Raw genomic sequence first — 22392 nt, 5'->3', positions numbered from 1 at the left:
ACGGGGGGGAGGGCTGGCTCCAGATACCGTAAATAAATACAGGCAATAAAGTTCAGAAAGGCCAGGTGACCTCTCCAAGGTATCTCCAAGGGCAGATAGTCATGGGGTCTTTTAGAAGGACATCATCAAAGGCAAGATCCTTGACCTCCAAAGGCCTCCAGTCCAAAGGCAGAGGCCAGCTCTCCACTGGGCATGATGATTCTAGAAGAGATCTCCAGGGCTGCAAGCTGCTAGAAATGGAAGGGCTCCTGGGCTGTGCTGGGGTCTGGGGACACAATGTAACACGCAGCTCAAAGTCCAGTGGGAAGGTAGACAAGCAAACAACAGCCAGGGCCCGAGGGATAAGGTCCCCAGAGAGACATGGTGTGCTGGGCTCTCCCAGCGGGAGCTCCCACAGAGGCAGGAAGCCCTGAGTTGCCTTAAATACGGGGGCCTTCCACGCTCAATCATCCTCAACATCCCAGGTCATGGCTTTGGCCTTAACCTCTTGGAAAGGGGGGATCCGGAGCCCCTAGACTTTGAGTCTACACTGCCTCTGGGTTTTCAAGAAGTGTGTTAAGGCCAAGTTCTCCGAATCGCGGCTGCATCGTCTAGAAATGTACCGGAATCTGCCTCGGTGTCATTCTTTCCAGTTTTGAAGTTTCCGAACTCCAACTTCCTGCACACTTCACTTTCCTGAACCTCGGGGTTAATCCCAGACACTTGAGACGTTAGCTGTTCACTTAAAACATCAACCCAGTCCCTCCCGGTCCCCACCAAGGTTTCCAGCCCTGGGATTTTTCTTCAGCGTCCTCACCTTTGCACCAACTACCTGGGGCTCCGCTTTTTCACATACACATCACGTGATATACACATTCTAGCAACAAGTTTATCGTTGTTTTTAACGACCACGCTGTATTCCACCTTGTGTCCTGGTCTACGTTTTCAGCTTGTGTTTCTGCCAGTGACCATGGCCTTGGGCAAGCCTGGCCTCCTACAGGTCTCTCACCTCTTTATTTGTAAAACATGGTGACGGTGGAAACTCCCAAGTCTTTTCACAGCCTTAATGTTGCAAGTGTCTTATGACTTTCCAGCTGTGGAGTCCTAAACTGTAATCCTAGGGTGACAGTCCCTAGAAGGGAGAGGCCTCACTGTGGGGTGGGACGGCGCTGAGGAAGAAACAGGTAGGAAAAGTGATTACCACTAGCCCCGTTCCTTGGCTGGGTGATCCAGATCCCTTCGTTGTTAGTCGAGCCTAGGCAACGAGCCACATTCGAAGATGGGGGTGTTCACCCACTCACTCCTCATAGTGAAGCTACAGCCCTCCAAGCCTCCTAGTCTTTCCCGCCCCTCGATGACAAAGCACTTTTGGAGTCAAAGCTCAAACCCTCCAGACCAGCAGAGTGCTGAGTCACGGTGGGACAGCAGTTGTCGACCACAACCCCACACCCTGCACTCCCACCCCCCCACCCCGCCTCTTCCCCCTCCAGTTCTGGAATAAGCCAGTGTCTTCCAGAAAAAATAAAAACAAAAGCAACAACAACAACAAAAAAAACTAGCCCGGCTCTTCTCTGGCTTGCCCTCCCTCCCGCCGCTCCCAGCCCCAAGAGGTGGCTGTCCCGGGAGGCCAGCCAAACGCCCCGCCTCCTCCAAGTCACGAGGAGCTGGGGCTGGAGGGGCAGGGAGGCGAAATCCTGGTCAGCAAAGGTCCAGAGGGCAGGTCGCAGCTTTGAAAGAATCTAGAGGCTTGGAAATGGCAGTTCTAACACTCAGGGTTCCCAGAAGGTGGGGAATGGCAAGCAAACACACACACACACACACACACACACTCAGCCCAGCACAAGATTTCCCTTTCATTCTTCCCAGCCAGCCTCTCCCAATGGCTTACCACAGTCAAAGCTCTCCCTCATGACTGCAACTGTGTTTTTATCTGAGCACAGAGCCAATACTCATTATTGAAACCTACTTTCTGCAATAGACCGACTTCCTTCAGGTGGGTCCAATGTCATGCTGGGTCTGTCCGCCTGGATGTCCTGGAGGCCCCGAAAGTCAGCACCCAGGGTCCAAAAGCAAGCTTGCCTTCCCTCCAACCTGCATTTCGTCCCACACTCACCCAGCTCCTAGGGGCTGGGAGCTCTCTTGCCCACCCCCCACTCCTTACTTCCACCCTTCGCACTACCAATCAGCCACCTCGTCCTGTCTATTCTGTCCCCCTCATATCTCACATCTTCTTGCTGTCTCCTCTGCTGAGAACCAGGGCTGTTCCCTCCCAACCAGTAACCAGCCCTCTTGCCTGACTGTAATCCACCCTCCGCATTCAATCCTGCAGCCGTCTTCTGTTTGCTCGACGGATACAGAGCACCTAGTAACAAGCGTCTTGCAAAATGCTGAAAGTGCAGGATGAAGGCAGAAACAGCCCTGCCCTCCAGGAGCTTACAGTATCCAGCAGGAAAGATAAGCAAAAAGTGACTTATGCGTGCATGACATATAATCATACACACAAGTATTCTATACTTTAGTTATTCGTTGTCACTACTTAACCAAGCTACAAATATCAACTCAATTTGTCATTTGTATTTTTTTTTTATATTTATTTTTCAGAGAGAGACAGAGTGCGAGTGGGGAGGGACAGAAAGAGAAGGAGACACAGAATCTGAAGCAGGTTCCAGGCTCTGAGATGTCAGCATCGAGCCCAACGTGGGGCTTGAACTCAAGAACCGTGAGATCATGAACTGAGCCGAAGTCGGAAGCTTAACTGACTGAGCCACCCAGGCGCCCCTGTCATTTGTATTCTTAACTTGGTTTATGGCATCTTTTGTCTTACAGCTTGTTGTTTTATGATTCCATTGATGTGAAATTCTAGAACGTGCGAAGTCAATCAATATTGAAGAATGTCAGAAGCTGGTTGTCTTGGGGGGCACAGGGAAAACTTCTGGAAAGGGATACAAAGGAACTTCTAGGATAATGGAAATCTTCTGTATCTTGTTTCAGCTGGATTCAAGGGTCAACACTGGCCCTTAATCAAGCATGTAAGATTCTGTGCATTTTATTGTAATTAATTAAAAAAATTAAATCACTCATTTTTGCAAAGAAAAAACAGTTTTGTTGGCTTTTTATCTACTTGATTCCAGTCTGTTCCATATTCCTATAGCTATACCCACAATTTTTCTTCTAGGTATGCCTCCCTCAAAGATGTAACTACGTGTATTTTGGACTTACCAAGTTTTTGTAGGACCATACCCTCTGTTCTTTTTCCCTGAGTGCTCTGTACAACTGAAAGGACTTACTAGGAACAATTTTATTTTATTTTATTATTTTTAAATTTTTTAATATTTATTTTTGAGAGAGACAGAGTGTGAGCGGGGGAGGGGCAGAGAAAGAGGGAGACACAGAATCCAAAGCAGGCTCCAGGCTCTGAGCTGTCAGCACAGAGCCCACAACACGGGGCTCAAACCCACGAACCCTGAGATCATGACGTGAGCCGAAGTCAGACGCTTAACCCACTGAGCCACCCAGGTGGTCCGGAACAATTTTAATTCATTTTCACAAACTCTGTGTGAGCCATGTCCTTGATTTTGGTCACTGTCCTGAGGATTCACCTTAATCAGCATTTGCTACTCAAAGTATTTCTCCATTTTATTTTTTACTGGTTGAAAAAGACAAACAGTTCTAGCTTCAATACCACAAGTCCCAGAAATTTTGGATTCTCTCTGTTCCTCTTGCAAATAGGCCAAGTCTGTCCTAAATTCCTTCTTCCTGTAATCAAGTGCAGCTGATCACCAAGGTAGTTGTAGTAACTTTCAGGTTTGCAAACTTGTTGCAACAATTTGGAGCTCTTACAGGAATTGGGAGTGTCATCGATTTTCTCTTTGGCAGATTCTTTCTCTTCTGAAGACACTGGCCGTTTTTATTTGGCACAATCCCATCGTTGATCGTCCTCCGCATTGTCTCGTGGCGGCCAGGTGCCACTCTCCCACGTGTCTGAGTCTGTCACCTGCTCTCTGTGTCACTGGACCTCTCAGCCATCCAACTTTTCATTTTTTTTAAGTAGTCAATCTGCCAACTGCCCCTTTATGGCTTTTTACAACCTCAAAAGAACACTCCCTACTCCAGCATTTTAAAAGATAATCTCCTAGATATTCGTTTAGTAACTTCATGGGTGTTATTGTTTTTTAAAGGCTTGGATCTTTAATCTGTCTGGAACACATTTTGAAATACAATGAGTCATTTTTTTTTTCATATGACTCTCCATTGTTTCAACATCATTTGTTGAACCCATTCTTTCTCCCCAAATTTGAAAGGTCACTTCGGCATCTACGAAGTTCCCATAAGTACCCGAATAGGACTGTTAACACTGATAGATCATCGCTTCCTGAGCCGGTACCAACTGCTTAGACGACTTTATATAGTACTTTTTAAATATCAGAGGGCAAATCGGGCCCTGAGGGCAAACCCTCAGAACCTTTTTTCCGACAAATGCTTATCAGCTATTCTACACATGCATTCTTCCAAATTTAGGATCATTTCGTCAAGTTCCAAAATGTACCGTGGAGTTTTACAGAAATTGCATTGAATCTATAGGTTTCCATGGGGGACAAATGACGTCTTCACAAAACTGAGGTTGGCTATCCATGGTGTTTCTTCCTTTATGCAGGTTTTCTTTTCTGGCCAGCAGCAAACATTTCTAATTCTCTTCGTATACTTCCTGTTCACTTTATTCCTAGGTACTTTAAGCTTCTGTTGCCAGTGTAAGTTAAAAATACTTTTTTCTTGTAACATTTTCTAACTGCTGTTTACTGCTAATATAGGAGAGCTTTTCTATGGATTCAGTATAAGATTTCCAAAAATAAAACTAATGTAGTAACTCCCTGCTTAGAAATCCTTTAGTGTCTCCAGATCGCCCAGGATAGAATTTAACCCCTTTTTATGGCCCACAGCCTGTCCCCACCTTGACCCTCTATCAGCCTTCCAGAATTCTCCAACATAGACTCTATCTTCCAGGCCAACACTTTCTTAAGGTACCTTGATTAGGCCATCCATTTCCACACCTTTGCATATGCTGTTCTCCCCGCTTGGAATTCCCTTCCCCATCTCCCTCCCTCCCTCCCTCCACTCCACCTTCTTTCTAGCTTTTTCTTCAAACTTAGCTCAACTGTCACTTCCCTTGGGAAGCCTGCCCTGATCTCCTATCCCAGACACGCTAAGGCACCCCTTGTCTATGCTCTCCCAGCAGCCTTCTGCTTATTATTTTTTGTAGTTCTAGCCCCACTAAAATTTTCCTCCTGAAAGTAACATGTGCTCGTTCATTTTGAAAGGAGTGTAGCAAAGACCCAAGAAAGAGAAATCACAGTAATTCCATCAGCAACTTCTTTTTTTAGTAGAGCTCCTTCCCTTTTTAAGGTTGGGGAGTTCAGTTTCCAGTCTCATGTCTGTGAGCACCCCGAAAGGGGTCTTGGATAGGTCTCCCACTTGTGTTGAAGGAACCCGGTTAAGAACAGTGAACCTCGAAGCCAGCGGACTGGGAATCTGGAAGACAGGAGCCCGGGCCTAACTCCATTTCTGCCATCCCCGAATCCACACCTACTTGTGCCTGGGACACAGCTGCAAGCCACACCCAGTAGCCCTGCCCTTCCAGGGTTCCTTGCACCTGTCACGCAGGTCATTCACCGGCTTCTCTCCAAGGGTAACCCCAGGAGATGTCTCCTGTAAGTGGGGCCCATAAAAGAGGCCATCTCAAAATGGCCTCATGGCTTCGTCTCCAGATCCAAGCGGCTTCTCCTGTCTTTTCTTTAGAAAAGAAAATCGTCCTCTGGATTTTCTCGGAAGCCCAGGCGGCCCACCCCGCCAGGACTCCCTCGGGGAAGGCCCTGTCCATGCCTCTCGGGAAACAGCCCGCCCAGCCTTTGTTGTAGAAGCTGCAGGAGGAGCCATATTTGCTTTCGGCAAAAGGCGGACGGGGTCGGAAGGGCGGGGGACAACCAGGGACGGGCCGAGGCCTGCGTTTTGCTCCTTGCTAGACCTTGAGGAAGAGAAAGCCAGCCTTATCCCAGCCACATCTCTGACTCACACGGCCTCCTAGGGCCTATGTTTCCAGTTTCCCAATTTGCATGACGAGGAAGTCGCCTCGAGTGTGGTTAACTGGGGCCCTACCGCTCGGATTTGTAACGTGCCCTTGGCCAAGAGCCTCGGGGAGCCCGCCCAGGGCCTCAGGAATCGCCCCGACGCCCCGGGAGCCAGGGGCGCTTTCCGTCGGCTCCGGGACCCGGGACGCCCTGGGCCCCGGGCTCCGAGCTGGGCTTCCTGCCCTTCCGCACGTCTTCCCCACAATTGCACCAAAGGCGCGGCCCAGCGCAAGGACGCCTCCGGCCCCACGCGCGGCGGGACACGCGCGGCCTCCCCCGGCGGCGCCGCCCTCCCCCAGGGCCCCAGGGGCGGGGCCGCGCGCCCACCGGAAGAGGCGGGGCCTGCCCCGGCGGGCGGGCGGCTTGATTGGCCCGAGCGGGCCTGACGCCCGATCCCGCTATAAGTGCGGGGCCGCGGCCATCTGCGCCACAGTCTGCTGAGAGTCGCCGCGGTTTCCTGCTTCAACAGTGCTTGGACGGAACCCGGCGCTCGACCACCCCCCTCCGGCCGGCCGCCCAGAGCCAGCCCTCCGCCATCTCCTCACAGCGCCCTCGGACCGCCCCAAGGCTCCCGCCGCCGCTCCAGCGCCGCCACCGCCCGCCGCCGCCGCCTCTCCTCAGCCGCCGCCATGACGACCGCGTCCCCCTCGCAGGTGCGCCAGAACTACCACCAGGACTCGGAGGCCGCCATCAACCGCCAGATCAACCTGGAGCTCTACGCCTCCTACGTCTACCTGTCCATGGTGAGCGCGGGCGCGGCTTCTCCGGGTCGCGGGCGGCGGGGCGGGGCGGGGCGGGGCGGGGCGGGGGTGTGGCTAACGGGCGGCCTCTCCCGCCTCCGCGCGCGCCCTGCAAGAAAATGGACGTTGCTCGAGGTCTCCCGGGACTTGCGCAGACCTTCTGGCGAGTTCGCCCTTTCCGAGTGTCCCCTGGCAGGGCCGCCTCCGCGCACCCCCTCTATATTTGAAGAGAGCCTGGTTTGCTGAAACCCTGGCGTCGGCCACGGTTGCGACCAGTACGATCCTGCAGCGAGGAAGGTGGTTTTGGCCTTTCCATCCCTTCCCCTGCGTCGATCACGTGATCCTGAGGTCGTCCTTTGGCTTGGGTAACAGGCGAAGTGGTCCAGCCCCCATCCTCTCCCCACCCCCACCGCCCCCCCCACCTTCGGGTATGGCTGAGCCTGCTGGGTAATGGTGTCGGATAGCAACGGCCGGGAGGGGCGGGGGTGGTCTGGTGCTAAGTGGCTTATCTCCTGTAGGCTGACCACTCTGGAGCAGCCGTCGCCACCCCTCTGTTGTGCTTATCTCTGGGTCCCACTTGAATCGAAGCGCGGAAATCTCCCCTTGCGAGGACACAGTTGTCTTAGTCATCCGTCCTTTTGCCTGGATACTTAATTCCTTATCTTTTTGGTGCCTGAGAGTTGTGGCCCTCTAACTGAACCCGTGGTTTTCGGATAAAGTACACCACCAGTAACTGGGCAAAGAATTTTTCCATGCGCCAATCGGTGGGCTCCGTTTTCCAAAATCCTGGTTTTGAGGCGAGGTGGTGGGAGTTTTACTTAGAATTGTCTTATGATTGTGCAAATTATCCAAGAATAGACATGTTCCAGATGCATTTGAAAACAGGCCTGGATTTCCATGACTGCCGTGCCATTTGAGGAATACCTGAATACAGCAAGTGTCTAAAACTGCATCGGGGTTTTTTTTGTTTTTGTTTTGTTTTCTGCTGGCAACATATTTGTATTCAGGGTTTTTGTTTTGCTTTTTTTTTTTTTTTTTTTTTTTTTTTTTTGCTTTCTGCTGGCAATGTATTTGTATACATTAGCATTGCCCACAGCTCACCATCCCTAATGGGTTAACTTTAGAAATTTGTTAAATTTAGAAATTTTACAGGCTGCTGTAAGCTGGCAAGTTCATGTTCTGACAGGGGTTAACCAGGGAGTAGAGAGAGAAGGCACTATTTGTACAGGGTAAATACTCCCACACCCTCTCCAATCAAATTGGACATTGGGCGGAAGAACTTTGCACTAATACAGAGCCTTAAGAAATTCCGTGCTGGGGGCAATTCCATGATATTCTAAAGGTTCCTTGTAGTGAACTTTCAATTTCAAGGACCAAATAAAGACACAATAATTACTGTTGTGTTCATTCCAGGAACACAACCTGCCCCCAGTCTCCTTCAGCACAGATCCCTTTCTTGCTGCGCTTTGAGAAAGACAGACTTAGGCCAGCAGAGTGCCTTTCTTGGGACTCCTTAGCCTAACATTGATGTTCCCCTTTCAGTCTTACTATTTTGACCGTGATGATGTGGCTTTGAAGAACTTTGCCAAATATTTTCTTCACCAATCTCATGAGGAGAGGGAACATGCTGAGAAGCTGATGAAGCTGCAGAACCAGCGAGGTGGCCGAATCTTCCTTCAGGATATCAAGGTGAACGAAAGATCCTAGAGGTGCCGTGCCTCCTAAGTAAGCTACCTAGCAGTCCTCGGGTGTCAGGAATCACTCGGAAGCTAGCAGTTGCCCTGGTAAAACGAGGCAGCTTCGGGATTTTGTGCTCTTTTTAGGCTTAACCGTCTAAGCTAAAGGCAGCAAAGAGTAGTGGGCGAGGGTGTTAAGTTGGAAGCTGTTGCAGGAGAAACTTGGATGTCCCTTGTGAAGCGCACGTTTGAGGTGCTTGCTGACTTGTGGGCTGGTAGAGGCTGCAGGTGCGTTGACCTGACCTCCTCTCGTTCAGAAACCAGACCGTGACGATTGGGAGAACGGGCTGAATGCGATGGAGTGTGCGTTACACTTGGAAAAGAGTGTGAATCAGTCACTACTGGAACTGCACAAACTGGCCACTGACAAAAACGACCCCCATGTGAGTACTGAGAGCCGGGGAGCCCATGGAGGGAACCGTCTGCCTCTCCTGGCAAAGCTTACCAATAACGTTCTTCCCCATTTCTGTTTTCTAGTTGTGTGACTTCATTGAGACGCATTATCTGAATGAGCAGGTGAAGTCCATCAAAGAACTGGGTGACCACGTAACCAACCTGCGCAAGATGGGGGCTCCCGAATCTGGCATGGCAGAGTATCTCTTTGACAAGCACACCTTGGGAAACAGTGATAATGAGAGCTAAGCCTTAGGCTGTCTTCCCATCGCCACACGGGTGACTTCCCTGGTCACCGAGGCAGTGCATGCGTGTTGGGGTTACCTTTCCCTTTTCTAGAAGTTGTACCAAAACATCTACTTAACTTCTTTCATTTGTACCATTCCTTCAAATAAAGTAATTTGGTACCCAGCTGTTGTCTTTTGAGTCGTTGAGATGGGCTAGAATTGGATCTAGGTCCTCTGTGCAAAATCTGTGAGTGCTGCAGTTCAACCACGGTAACCAAATGAAATGCCTAGGAGGATTTGTATTTACTAAACTCTTTAGTTTGGGAAAGATGTCACGGTTGGGGGTGTGGAATTCAGACAGGACGTAAGGACTCCGGATGCTGAATTTGATGTTTTGAATTACATGTTTTCCGGTGATTCGGTCTAGCTTTCACAATTTTTATGTACAAAAGGCACTTAGAGGCTTAAGTAGTCCTGAAACTACTGATTTTGTTACCCATTAAGCTAACCATTTAATTCAGGCTGTCATACGAACGTATGCTTCAGTGTGGACAGCTATATGGCTACGACTGGATCAGTGTCCCGCTGGTGTACATGCAGGTAGGACCAGGCCGGTGAAGTGTCCCTCTCGGGGAAACAGGCTAAGAGTGTGCTTCATCCCTAGAGAAAATTGAAGAAAGTCATGAGTACGGAAGACCTCCACTTCGTTGTTAAAACTAGTTGCGTAGTGTGGCAAAGGTTGGGACATCTGAACTACACAACGTCAGTGAGTAGGGTCAGGAGACCACAGAACCATCTCCTTGCTAACAACTACATTAATGTCCTTTCCCAAACAAGCCACGGTGATTCGTAAGTTTCTGTCTGGCTAGAAACAAAACGGATGGTAGCCCTTTTCAGGCTTTTAATCACAAAGTGTGCATTCTGACCCAGAAGTTACTGCTTGAGAATCTAGAAATAGGAAGTTCCGCTTCCCACATCATGATTGGGGGTGGGGTAGGGTGGGTCTAATGGGTGAAATCCTGAATGTAGGGAAACACCTGCTGGGGTTTTGACAGCTTTGGATGGACCCCCGAGGCAGCATGAAGAGCACGTAGAAGTTCAGAAGTCCTGATGAGTTCCCCAAAGCAGTAAGATACCCCAAGGGACCTGGCCACCCTCACCTTGACCACCTACCAGTTCCCAGGGGTGTAATACTTTCCAGGATCACTGAAGGGTTGTGGGGGAGTGTTCATATGCGGTCACCCAGCTGAGGCTGGGTAGTGAGTGGAGTTCTTAGGTTACCGCCTAGAGTCCCTAGCTCTGCCTCATGGTTTTGGGTCTGCTCCTCCAAAAGTGAGCTCCAGGGATAACATGCCCACCTAAGCCTGGCCTGGTGGGACTCTTCCTGGTGGTATCAGCCTCTTGGGTGAAATGAGCAAAAGCCCTCAGCACTTAACTAGGGCCCTTGCTGAGGTGGCCAGGTGTGTGCCCCAAGGCAATGCAAGGTGGGAGTCCAGCATGCTCTGGCAGTGAGGGAACCGTAGGAAAAATGGCGGAAGGAAGGGTAGGCTCACAGCAAGGGAAGCTGGTGGGGCTTCCCCCCATGTGGGTGGGAGTGTGGGGAGGGCGGGAGGTGAAGTGACCTGGTTAAGGTAGAGAACAGACCTGTCTTCCAAGGCCCAGTAGGGATCTCCGTGACTTCTGAGTATTATCTCTATGTTGCTTGACTGGTCCAAATGTGATTCTCTGAGATGTTCCGAGGTCTCCGACATGTCGGTCAGGTTAAACTCAACGGTTTTCTTCTTCATGTGACCCAATTGTGGGTTCTCCGTTGAGGACCCGACGCCATCTGAGAGCAGTTCAAAACTGTTCTCTCTGTCAGGAGTCACAGGCTGTAGGCTCTGGTCTTTGACAGCGCTGTCTGTGCCTGAGACTCTGCGAAGGCCTGAGGGTGCTGACTTCCCAGGTGGGAAGACCATAGGGGTGTGGCTGAGGGGTGTCTGGGGGGCACTGTGGTAGCCTGACCTCCCGTATAGTGCAGCAGTCTCGAAAGCATCATCCTCCTCCTCAATCTTCCAAGGCTTGCCGCCTTCCTGGGTCCTAGAGTGCTGTCTGGCACTCCCGAGTTTCTTGGGCTGGCCCTCTTGGAGAAGGCCTTCTTTCTTGGGTCGCAGTAGTTTGGTCTTTGAGTTCGTCCTGGGGGGATGGTGGTCGTGGGACTGTAGCCCTAGGAAGCGGCCAATGATGCCAGTTTGAGGGTCCTCCTCCTCTTCTGGATTTGCCTGAAACCCCATGTCTTCCTTATGCAGACTGTAAAGGAGACTCGGTTGAGCAGTGGACAAGGACCAAAGCCTGACTTGACTTCTCCTTCACCCCCTCTTTTCCCTCTCTATGGCCCAAAGCCAAAGACACACAGTGTTTCTCACTATGCCTGGACTCACCTCTCTCCCGACCCATCCTCTACTGCCCTGTGAATCCTTCCAGGCCCAGCTCCCCTCACTGTTGTGTGCCTCCCTCTTGCCCGTGTTGACTAACCCCTCCTTGCCCCCCCCCAGCCTGGCACTTAAGGGCTCTGTCTTCATCTCCGTCTTCTCGTGAGCATCCCTCACTCCAGGCGAGCAGAATACTGCTCCCCAGGTCTGGTCAGTCACATGAGGCCCAGGAGTGACTCTGGGCAGGCTGGGGGTTCGCGGTTGTAACTGCGGAGCAGCATATCCACAAAGAAGTCTGGCTTTCTGGAAGCCCAAGGCCTTTGCTCTGCAGGAAAGAGCCCGCCTATCCCAGAGTGTGGCCTGCCCTCGCTCGTGTCCACATTCTCCCCACGCTTCAAGGCCCAGCTCCGGGTCCAGCTGGAGGCCACCTCCCAGGCCAAAGGTGGTCTCTTGTTCTATGTTCCGTCTCCCCCAGGCACCTGGTACTTTGTACCTTGTATCCAGAGTTTGGGCCTTGGGTTTGAGTCCCCTCACTGAATTGTGTGTTCCTTGCAGACAAGGTCTATGTATTACTATTCTCTGTCCTCCACCCAACCTTCAGCTGCCAGAGTACAGACCACATGGAATTCAAAAGCAACTTCCAGAAATGTTTCTGACCCGAGCAAGCCTCCAGCCTTCGTGTGATCACTTTTTCAAACCTTCCTCACACCTACTAGAGACTCTCGCTAATTCTAATTATGGCTAAAGAGGATATTTGGTTTTTATTTTTATGTTAATAATTAATTAATTTATTTCTTTATTAACATTTATTTTTGAGAGAGCACGAGCAGGGGAGGGGCAGAGAGAGAGAGGGAGACACAGAATCCGAAGCAGGCTCCAAGGCTCTGAGCTGTCAGCACAGAGCCCGACGCGGGGCTCAAACTTGCAAACCGTGAGATCATGACCTGAACTGAAGTCAGATGCTTAACTGACTGAGCCACCCAGACGCCCCAGATATATGGTTTTTTTTTTTAATTTTTTTTTAACGTTTATTTATTTTTGAGACAGAGCATGAACGGGGGAGGGTCAGAGAGAGGGAGACACAGAATCTGAAACGGGCTCCAGGCTCTGAGCTGTCAGCACAGAGCCCGACGCGGGGCTCGAACTCACGGACCGCGAGATCATGACCTGAGCCGAAGTCGGCTGCCCAACCGACTGAGCCACCCAGGCGCCCCCAGATATATGGTTTTTAAAAGACAATAGTGCTGGGGCACCTGGGTGGCTCAGCTGGTTAAGCACCCGACTTCATCTCAGGTCATGATCTCATGGTTTGTGAATTTGAGCCCCGCATCAGGGGCCCACCATCTGTGCAGAGCCTGCTTGGGATTCTCTCTCTCTCTCTCTCTCTCTCTCTCTCTCTCTCTCTGCCCCTGTATCGCTTGTGCTTACTCTTTCTCTCTCTCTCAAAAATAAATAAACTTTAAAAAGCCTCTCAAAGAAAAAAAAAGACAACAATGCTTAATACTGTGGAAGAAAATCTTGATGGTTTGGATCCTGACATGCAGATGACTCTATAAAGTCCTCCCCACTCTCATACTGGGGAGAGAGGGCTGTCTGGGATGGCCCTTCAGCCCACTGTGACCCTGCTGCAGCTTAGAAGGGATTCGGACGGAATCAGGGAAACAGGACCCATGTGCAGGGGAGTCTGGCTGGCTGCGGTGGGTGACCTGAGGCCTGGGCTCTGTAGCACGGAGCCTGCCCAGAAGTTACCTGTGATGACCCAGCGTCTTGCTGGGGACATGCTTGCCGTCCTTCCCCTCACTTCCTCCCCCTCCCCGCTTTCACTCCCCGTCCAAACACCCTGGCTTATCAGGAAACGTAGTTCCGGACCAGAGCTGAGAACCAGGCTCTGACATCCCAACCGCATCACTGACCACTGACTGCCCTTGAGTAAGTGCCTTCTCTTCTCAGGACCTGTTTCCAGCTCTGGACGTGGGGGGCTTAGACTGGCTGTACCTCAAATCCCTTACAGCTTTAGGAATTACTAAACAGTACAAGGTAAGGATGTGGAGATAGAAGCAGACACACCTGGTCCACGTGTATCACTTGCTAACTATGTGACCTTGGGCTGGACAACCCACTTAACCTCTCTGAACTTGGGCTTAATCACCTGAAAACTGGAGGTACCAAACCATTGGGAGGAAAAAGAGAGTTTATACAAAGAGCTTAGCAGAATTCCCAGCACTTAGCACACATCCGGTATGTATTAACCAGCGCTATTCTAAGTTTTCAGGCAGGCCCTTGCACTTGGGCTTTTCGACTCACCAAAGTGGTCCCGGGCACTGCTCACCTGATGTTGAAGGTAGAGCCTAAAAAGGAGGGTCGACGATACTGGGCGGAAGCAGCTGTATAGGGGGGTTGTGGTTCTGGATCATTCCAGTACATATCCCGCTCCATTGGGGGCAGGTCCTGGTGCATCTCGTCCACAGCCAACAGGGACACCTGGTTGCCAGGCACAGAAGGAAAATCCAGCAGAAAGGTCAGCCCAAGCAGGACCTTGAATTTGCTAGATGACTTGGAGAGGTCACTTCCCTCTCTCTGGGCCTCAGTTTCCCTACTTGTGAAATGGAGAGACTGATGCCCATCTTCAGCCTCGGAAGTTGGGGTGAGAATCCTGTGAATGAATGGTTGGCTGGGAGGGGGCAGTTCACGGTGAGGCCTTCCTGCAGACCTGTGGGTCCCCTCCCTGGCCTTTTCAGGGAAGGACCACAGGATAGGCGCCCCCTCTCCCCAAATACCTGCAGGCTCCTGTCGACAATCCAGTTGGTCTCAAAGTCATCATCATCCTCTCCAAATGGGTTGATGAGCTGCTCTGCCACCTTGGGGAGAGGTGAGGCTCTGGAAATCCTCAGGTAGATTCCCTGCAGCCTGCTCCCTGGCCTTAAACTTTCAGTTCCTTCTAGTTCCACGCCCCCCTCGATGCCTGGCCTCCCTAACCACCATCTCCAGAGCCAGTATGTCCTTCCCTTTAGGGAAGCTCTTCAGGGAAGAGCTGTCCTTCATTGTGTCACTCAGTACCAGTCATCACTGGTACCTCCCAAACCTATATGCTCCCCGGAGTTCCAGAATTCTGTGCGTTCGTTCATTTACTCATTCCAGTCTTCAAACACTCATTTATTCATTATTTTCAACGCAACAGAGACCTTGAGGCTGTGATCAAATAACGGGTGGCCCAGGCAGGATGAATCCTGGCACTAACCTGTGAAGTCCCCTGACAAAGCCCCGCAGTAGGGGTGAGCTGCACTAAGGGTTCAAGGGACAGCCCGTAAGCCGCTGGGGAATTTCAACCAGAAAAATGGGTGTGATCTGGTTTGAAGCGAAGATGACTGAGGGGCTGAGGGTGTGGATGGGGAAGGAATAGCTGTGTGTGTGTGTGTGTGTGTGTGTGTGTGTGAGTGTGTGTGTGCGCGCGCGCGCGCAAACCATGCACAGGAGGGAGGGAGGAGGCAACGTGCCATCACCACCGCTACCAAAAAATAAAGGAAAAAAGGAAGAGACAGAGGGTGGGTGAGAAATGAAGGAAAGATCTGGGGCACCTGGGTGGCTCAGTCGGTTGAGTGTCTGACTCAGGTCATGATCCCGCGGTCCGTGGGTTCGAGCCCCGCGTTGGGCTCTGTGCTGACAGCTCGGAGTCTGGAGCCTGCTTTGCATTCTGTGCCCCTGCCTCTCTCTGCCCCTCCCCCACTCATGCTCTGTCTTGCTCTGTCTCTCAAAAATAAATGTTAAAAAATTAAAAAAAAAAAAAAAAACAGAGGAAAGATAAAGAGATGGAGAGGAAATGGTGCTGTTCAGAACTCCTGGTTAGGGACAGCTCGAGGTGTAGTGGGAGGAAAACCTGGAAAAGCCACTTGGGGTGGGGATGAGACACCTTCTCCCTCCCGCCCTGGATAGATTTCTTGAGTAAGGAGAGGTGGTGCTAATCTGCCTTGAAAGGATGGGGGCTAGGGTAGTTAACATCAGGGCTTTTGCTTTACTGAGCAGAGGGGACAAATTTGGGACCAGAGCCTCATCACTGGGGACGGTGAGGAGTTGCCTCGCCAGTGGGGTCAGCTACTGCCCTCTTAGTCCATACATTTCCCTTGTGTTCCGGACAGATGTTTGGAGAACGTTCTCTTGAGGGGACATCTAATGGTTTGACAACTGGGCTTTCCCTGTCTCTTTCCTGCCGGCTATGCCCTAGGCCTCGGGTGAAGCGCTGGGATCAGACACAGGCCTCTGGCGGGTCCTGCTCTTCTCTGGGTCTCAGTTTCTTCCTATGTTAAGACACGGGGAAGGAGGAGACCAGAGGGTGGTGGGCGGGGCCCAGCAGCCCACTTTCCACATTTGAGACTCTCCTTTCCTGGCTGAGCATGGACCTCCTGGCCGTGACCTCACCCGGTCTTGTGAGGCAGAGAATCTCACCTTCAGCCAGCCAGCATAGAAAAAGAACTGCAGGAACGTGAAAACGGGCACAACGAGGTCCAGCTCGTGGCCAGGATAGGCCTTGGCCGGGTTCAGAAACTGCCGCCCGATCAAGCAAGCCAGGAAGAAGCTGTAAACCGCCACGGTCACCACCTGGGAGGAAAGGGAGGTGGCAGCAGAAATGAGCTGGGGGAGGCCCTGAAGTCAGGAAGCTCCCTAGGCTGGGAGAACGAGACCTTGCTCTGACTTGTGCAGTCCAGTGACTCTGGGTCTCTGTGATCTCTAAAACAGGGATGACAAACTGAGGGTCGATGGGGGGTGGGAGGGAGGGGAGGGTGGGTGATGGGTACTGAGGAGGGCACCTGTTGGGATGAGCGCTGGGCGTTGTATGGAAACCAATCTGACCATAAATTTCCTATTAAAAAAATAGATAAATAAAAAAATAAAAAATAAAATAAAATAAAGTAGGGATGATCATACTGCCTCTGCTGGGCTGAACCAGGCAGGAGCCCGGACTCTTCCAACTTGGCACTGGCGAGGACCCGCAAAGTCCAGATCTAACTTCCAGGGGAGCCTCGTAGCCCCTAAGTGAGCCCTTCCTATGACAGGCTGTTTCCCCAAGTCCTACCAGCACCCCCCACCTCGTTTCCCAAATGGGCAGCTTCCCTGGCCTAGTCCTCACCTGTGTGTACACCAGTGGGATACTGATCCAGTCATAGGCAAACAGGAGTCCACACTGAGTACGCAAGACGTTCATCTCCTGGGGAGCAGGAGGGAGGGTTGGGGTTCTGACCACCGTGTGCTCTCCCAAGCTCAAGCCCTCATGGTCCAGCCCTGGCTGTGTGGTCATGGGCGGCTCCCTTAACCTCTCTGTGCCTCAGCCTCCTCATCTATCAAAAAGGAACCAGGATCTCCGAGGCTCACTCTAGACAGGAAGTGGGAAGGGAACTGGGGGCTAGGGGCCACGGTGGGTTGTGGAATGCTGTTGGACAAAATCCTACAATCTCAAGGCAGGTTCTGGGAAGACCCTCAAGCCTCCTCTTTGTACGAAACTTTGTGCAACCTCGGGCACAACCGTCCCCACTCTGCAACAGCCCCATCTGTGTCGGGAAGCTCACGTTCAACAGGCTCTGGAGCAGGACAGGGTCCCGGATTCGACCTCCGATCCACGCCTTCATTGACAGGTTGGCAAACCACACCCAGGGCACCCAGAACGTGTTGTGCGGCAAGCTCAGCTTTTCTAAGTGCTTGCGTTCCGCGGGGGTCATAAAGCCTGCGGGGTGGAGTTAAGAAGGCAGCGGGTGGGGGAACCTGCAGAAGGGACGGGCTGGCAGGGGTGGCCAGGCCAGGCCTTGCCGAAGCCCAGGATTTAGGGCCAAGTTCATCGGGACCTTTGAGCTTCTTTGCCATCCTCTTTCAACAAATAATTACTGAGTGCCTACTATGTGCTGTTCTGGCCTGAGCACGCGAGAAGTGTCTGTCTTCTTAATGAGGACCAGCTCAGGTAAGGGCCAGGGAAGGTCAGAGACTGAAAACCCGCAGAGCTGGACGGGGAAGGACAGAGGCAGGCAGACCGGTACTTTCTTGCCGATTCCCAAAGCCCCACTCCGGGCCCTCAGTCCCCACTCTTCTCTCATCCCTCAAGGGTCCCTTAGCCATATCTCAAAACCCTCTCCTCGCGTGGTTCCCCGGGCCTCGCCCCACCCACCTTCGCGCACCTGACTCCGCCCCGCCCAATTCGATCCAGGTGTCGACCCCATCCCCACCCAATCATCAGCAGGCAGGCCTCTGGCTCCACCCACCGGCCCTGCCCCCGCCCCGCCAGCCCCGCCGGCCCCGCCCACCTGCTTTCACCAGATGCTGGGAACTGGGAAAGCGCTTGTAGACTGCGGCGCTGACGCTGCGCAGGATCAGTACGTTGCCCAGGTTGGCGTAGCGGATGAGCGTGCGCCGCAGCAGCCGGCCTTGCTCGTCCTTGCCCTCCACCAAGCCCGACACCAGGTTCATAAGGCGATCGGGCCATGGCAGGTTCTCGTACTGGTTCCACCAGCGGGTCACGACCAGCGTCACGTAGAAGCCTGGGCAGGAGAAGGGGGAGGGGGGCGAGGCGAGGGCCCAGGCTGCGGCCAGAGCCAAACAAGGGCGACGCCTGGTTTCTCCATCTTTGTGATGGGAGCGGGGCCCAGCCCCAACCCTCCTGGAAGGCACTCAGCAGGGGAAGACCATCGCCGCAGAAAGGCGCAAGAGCCCCAAGCTCTCGCTCCCAGAGGCCCCCCGCTTAACCCAGAAATCTGCCAGACCCCTCCCCTCCTGCGCACAGGCTCCAGGGACCCTGTCAGGGCTGCCCTCAGAAACTGGGGTCTTGAGTGCCAACAGCAGGACGTCCTTCCTAATGTCTAACTTCATTCCGTCTGGGGGCAGTCCCCCCATTTCTGTGAACTGCCAAGAGGCACTGACATTCCAGTGGCCTTCACCAGCTAGTTCCTCGTAGTGTCCCCGTCTGGAGCCTGGAGCAGCCCCTGGGACCCCCACGTTCAGAAGGGGGAGCTCACCCAGCACGAAGGAAATGGGGATGAGCTGGATGTAGCTGTCGCAATACAGAGTCAGTTTCTCAAACATCACCTGCTGTTCCTCCGTGAGGGCCATCCTGGGGGGGAGGGGGATGTGTAGACATGACTGAGACAGGTACCACGTCCAGCCAGGCCTAGGGTAGGAATGTGACTGCCGCTTTGCTCCCCCACCCTTCCCTGCCCCTTTCACTGGCCCAACCCGTCCTTCTCTGGCAACCCCAAACCCCAAGGGGGCCTCTGCTCCATGGCTGGAAGAGGCCCCCTCAAGAGGTTTTCTGTGAGCTATAGGAAGGTCTTGCCAGGAGTTAGTTTCAGGCACCACTGACCCCCTTTTAAAGGATCCCAAGCAGGTTCAAATAGCATTTGGTGTTTAAAAAGCGTGTGAGACGCCTGGGTGGCTCAGTCGGTTGGGCGGCTGACTTCCGTTCGTGTCATGATCTCACAGTCCGTGGGTTTGAGCCCCACATCAGGCTCGGTGCTGACAGCTCAGAGCCTGGAGCCTGCTTCGGATTCTGTGTCTCCTTCTCTCTCTCTGCACCCCCCCCCCTTGTGTGCGTGTGCATGCTCTCGCAAAAATAAATAAACATTAAAAAAATATTTTTAAGAAAAATATGGATGGGGGAGGGGGTTGAATAGGTGGAGCCCAGAGGACTTTTAGGGCAGTGAAACTACTGTGTATGATACTAAAATGGTGAATACATATCATTGCGCATCTGTCCAAACCCACAGAATGCACAACACCGAGCGTGGACCTTGGTGTAAACTATGAACTTTGGGTGACAATGATGTGACCGTGTGGGTTCATCCATTACAACACATAGGCCACTTTGCCGTGGGACGTTGATAGTGGGGGAGGCTGTGTGTGTTCGAGGGAGAATATGGAAACTCTCTACCTTCCGTTCAATTTTGCTATCAACCTAAAACTCTCAGAAATGAACTCTAATTTTTCTTAAAAAAGGATCTTGATGGCCTAGTAACAACCAAAGAAAATCAATGTGCTTTGTTATTGGCATTGTAATTACTAATCCAAGAACTTTCCCTATGTAAGAGCCCTTCAATCCATTTCGGTCATAAGTGCTGTTTTCCACTCAAAATGCTTTCGTATATTCTGTGATTGTGTCTGTCCTATATTTTATTGTTTAAATAAACATGTTTATTGGAGGGGGAAAAAGTATGGTCTGGGATTGAGCTTGTGTGGGACTCAGGAAAACAGGCTGGCTGAGTGGGACCAGGTAAGGCCTGGGTTCCCGGGCCTGTCCCTGAGTTGGGAGAAAGATACTCCTGGCCTGCCGTGAGCTGCCCTCCCAGTCTGACTCCTTTTATGTCCTCCCAACCCCCAGCCCCCAGCCCCCAGCCCCCAGCCCCCAGGGCTTGGCTAGGAGCTCAGGTCAGCCTTATAGGACTCTGGTCCTGTAAGAGCGTCCCCCTAGTTGTTCCAAGCCCCAGCTGCGCCCCTCCCAGGCCCCACCCCAGCCTGTCCCCCTGCACCTGTAAATGAAACGGATGATGTAGTAGCTGAGCAAGAAGATGAGGAACTCGCCATAGATCAGCTTGTAGATGCTGCCGCGCCAGCACAGGAGCAGGCGGGAGAAGGAGCCTAAGCGGGCATTAGCCACTTGGCTTGAGTAGGTGACGGTCATGACTGAGCACGGGGGGGCACGCTAGTAGACAGACAGGGGAGGGACACCGATGAGGGCCTGGCAAGGAGCAGGGGTCTTGGTCAGAGCTTGTCTGGGCGTCATGAGTGATCTTAGCCAGGACTCCTCCCTGCTCTGGGCCTCAGCTTTCCTGTCTGGACACTGGGAGGGGGATGAGGTGGCCTCAAAGGCCCTTTTGGCTCTTCTTGACTGTGGGACATGGGAAGCCAGGGAAGTGAGCCCAGAGCTGCCCACAGCCTTGGCAGAGAAGACACAGATAGGTCTGTGCCCTTAAGTTGTCTGACAGAGGTAATGACAACAGCAATAGCCAAGTCCACACATTGGGCTTGGTCCCCCAGCCCATCTTGTTCACTATCTCCCCAAGCACCCTCAGCCACTTTGGACCAAGACTGGTGAGGGGCCTCGTCGGTCTTGCCCACTTCCCTGTCCCCACTGCCCAGAACAGAGTCTGGCTGGTAGAGATGCTCAAATAATGTTTACTGATCAGTGACCCCAGGGCCTTTGCACTTGCTAATCCTTGTGCCTGGAGGATGCTCTTCCTAATCCGTGTGGCTCATTCCCACTTCGGGTCGTCTGCTCAGAAAGGATGCCGCCAACTACTCTACCTGGAGATAGCCTCCCAGTGCCACTGGTTCTCTGTCCCCTCATCTTATCGATTTTTCTCCATAGCATTTCTCTTGTTATACTTGAATTGGATGTCTGCCTATTCCCGCCTTAGAATGGAAGCTCCCACTGTGTTCTCATAGCAGGTGCTCAGGACAAACTTCCCGAAGCAATGGCTGCCACCTGCCCTCCCCCTACTCGCTCTGATGCAGCTGGGGTGGCTGTCTTTGTGCCTTGTGCACACCAAACTCATTGCCACCTCAGAGACTTTGCACACACACACACACACACACCGGTGCCCCCCCCCCCCCCGCGCACACGTGCAGCCCATGTGTCCGCATCACCCACACTGTTGCAAGGACAGCCATCTACCCCAGGGGACTTCAAAGCCCCGGCCCCGCCTGCCTGGGCCAACCGCTACTCACAGGAGGAGCTCCAGTCCTCTCAGGGAATCCCACGACATTTCTGGCCACTGGACCGATGGGACTCTTGGGGGTCCTGCAGCCAGTGACCCTGCCCACGCTTCAGGACCAGCCCTGCCCATGCGTGTGTTAGGCGGTCACTTGACTGCCTAATCCAGGGCCTCCACAAAGGAGCCCTTGTTTTGGCCCCTCCTCATAATCTGCACATTAGCAGCCGGCACAGCCTGGCCAGGGCCCCTCTAATTCCTTCCTGGGGGCTGTGGGGGCTGAGACCAGGGCTAGAATTTGGGGCAACTCCCTTCCACCATGGGCCCAATCCCGCCATTTTCTCAGGCCCCTCAAATCCAGAGACTGAAGGATCTGTTTCTGACGGCTGAGGTCTTGCAGGGAGAGCTGTGGGGAGTGGGGCCGGGGCCCTGGTCCTCATCTCCGGTGCCAAGAGCTACACGAGAGAGGGAGCCCCGGCCCAGGCCCTTCGGGGTTTGGGCAGCACGGAGGGCAGTGGAAAGAACACTGGACCGTGGTCAGAAGTCCTGGCTTCCAGTCCTGGCTCTGCCACCCGTGTGGCTGACCCCAGTGGGCCTCTGCGTCTCCCTAGGCCTCAGTGTCCCTATCCAAAAAGGATGGCCTCGCTTTAGGCCTCATCACCTTTTTAAGAGTGACATTGGTCTTCCTATGCTGGTGAGGAGCTCTGATTGGCTGGTGGTGACATCATAAGCTTTTCGGACTGTGATTGGCTGGCAGAATCCAGTTAGTGGGTTGGTTCATAGCTACGGAAGAAGGCTGGGGTAGGAGGCTGCTGTGTGGGGGCTGGGCCTGGTGAAGGATGACGCAGCAGCCTCGGTGTTTTTGTTGCTGGCTTTTAGCCAGCCCACGCAAAATGGGGGTATGTACCCAGGTCCCCAAGGGCAGCTGGTTAACGTCTCAGCACCTGCTTCCAAACAGTTTAATACATCAATCTATACGCAAAGGCCCTAAGCCCCTGGAAATGATGGCTGTCCAGGACAGGCTCCTCTTGTGAAAGCTGGAAGCCCCAGGGGCTTTTGGTCTTCAGCGAGTGGCCATAGGAAGGGTCTGGAATGTATACCGAA

General features: G+C 52.7%; 2 protein-coding genes across 3 annotated transcripts; one reads left to right on the top strand and one right to left on the bottom strand.

Annotated features, from left to right (window-relative positions):
* Positions 1 to 6458: 6458 nt before the first annotated feature.
* FTH1 (ferritin heavy chain 1) lies at positions 6459 to 9381 on the top strand. The gene is made up of 4 exons (XM_043581380.1): positions 6459 to 6844; positions 8384 to 8530; positions 8835 to 8960; positions 9055 to 9381. The coding sequence occupies exons 1-4, from the start codon at positions 6731 to 6733 to the stop codon at positions 9217 to 9219; spliced, it is 552 nt and encodes a 183-aa protein (XP_043437315.1). The 5' UTR covers positions 6459 to 6730; the 3' UTR covers positions 9220 to 9381.
* On the bottom strand, positions 8392 to 21459 carry BEST1 (bestrophin 1). 2 transcript variants are annotated; one of them, XM_043581378.1, is made up of 11 exons: positions 21305 to 21458; positions 20107 to 20279; positions 18601 to 18695; positions 17893 to 18126; positions 17167 to 17321; positions 16731 to 16808; positions 16049 to 16201; positions 14386 to 14466; positions 13938 to 14089; positions 10842 to 11486; positions 8392 to 9857 (listed from the first exon to the last, which is right to left on the bottom strand). In XM_043581378.1, the coding sequence occupies exons 2-11, from the start codon at positions 20256 to 20258 to the stop codon at positions 9839 to 9841; spliced, it is 1764 nt and encodes a 587-aa protein (XP_043437313.1). In that variant the 5' UTR covers positions 20259 to 20279; positions 21305 to 21458; the 3' UTR covers positions 8392 to 9838. The 2 variants fall into 2 exon arrangements, with proteins under 2 accessions (XP_043437313.1, XP_043437314.1); XM_043581379.1 differs by lacking the exon at positions 14386 to 14466 and having other exon boundaries at positions 21305 to 21459.
* Positions 21460 to 22392: the final 933 nt, after the last annotated feature.

The sequence above is a fragment of the Prionailurus bengalensis genome, chromosome D1, assembly GCF_016509475.1.
Source record: "Prionailurus bengalensis isolate Pbe53 chromosome D1, Fcat_Pben_1.1_paternal_pri, whole genome shotgun sequence".
NCBI lineage: Eukaryota > Metazoa > Chordata > Mammalia > Carnivora > Felidae > Prionailurus > Prionailurus bengalensis.
This window is presented reverse-complemented; position numbering and strand designations above follow the sequence as displayed.

Coding starts and splice junctions, on each gene's coding strand:
- FTH1 (XM_043581380.1), top strand. CDS start 6,731: ATGACGACCGCGTCCCCCTCGCAGGTGCGCCAGAACTACCACCAGGAC. Junction 6,845..8,383: donor CCTACGTCTACCTGTCCATG/GTGAGCGCGGGC, acceptor TTCCCCTTTCAG/TCTTACTATTTTGACCGTGA. Junction 8,531..8,834: donor TCTTCCTTCAGGATATCAAG/GTGAACGAAAGA, acceptor CCTCTCGTTCAG/AAACCAGACCGTGACGATTG.
- BEST1 (XM_043581378.1), bottom strand. CDS start 20,258: ATGACCGTCACCTACTCAAGCCAAGTGGCTAATGCCCGCTTAGGCTCC. Junction 16,202..16,730: donor TCCCACTGGTGTACACACAG/GTGAGGACTAGG, acceptor CTTTCCTCCCAG/GTGGTGACCGTGGCGGTTTA. Junction 14,467..16,048: donor TCTATGCTGGCTGGCTGAAG/GTGAGATTCTCT, acceptor CCTCTCCCCAAG/GTGGCAGAGCAGCTCATCAA.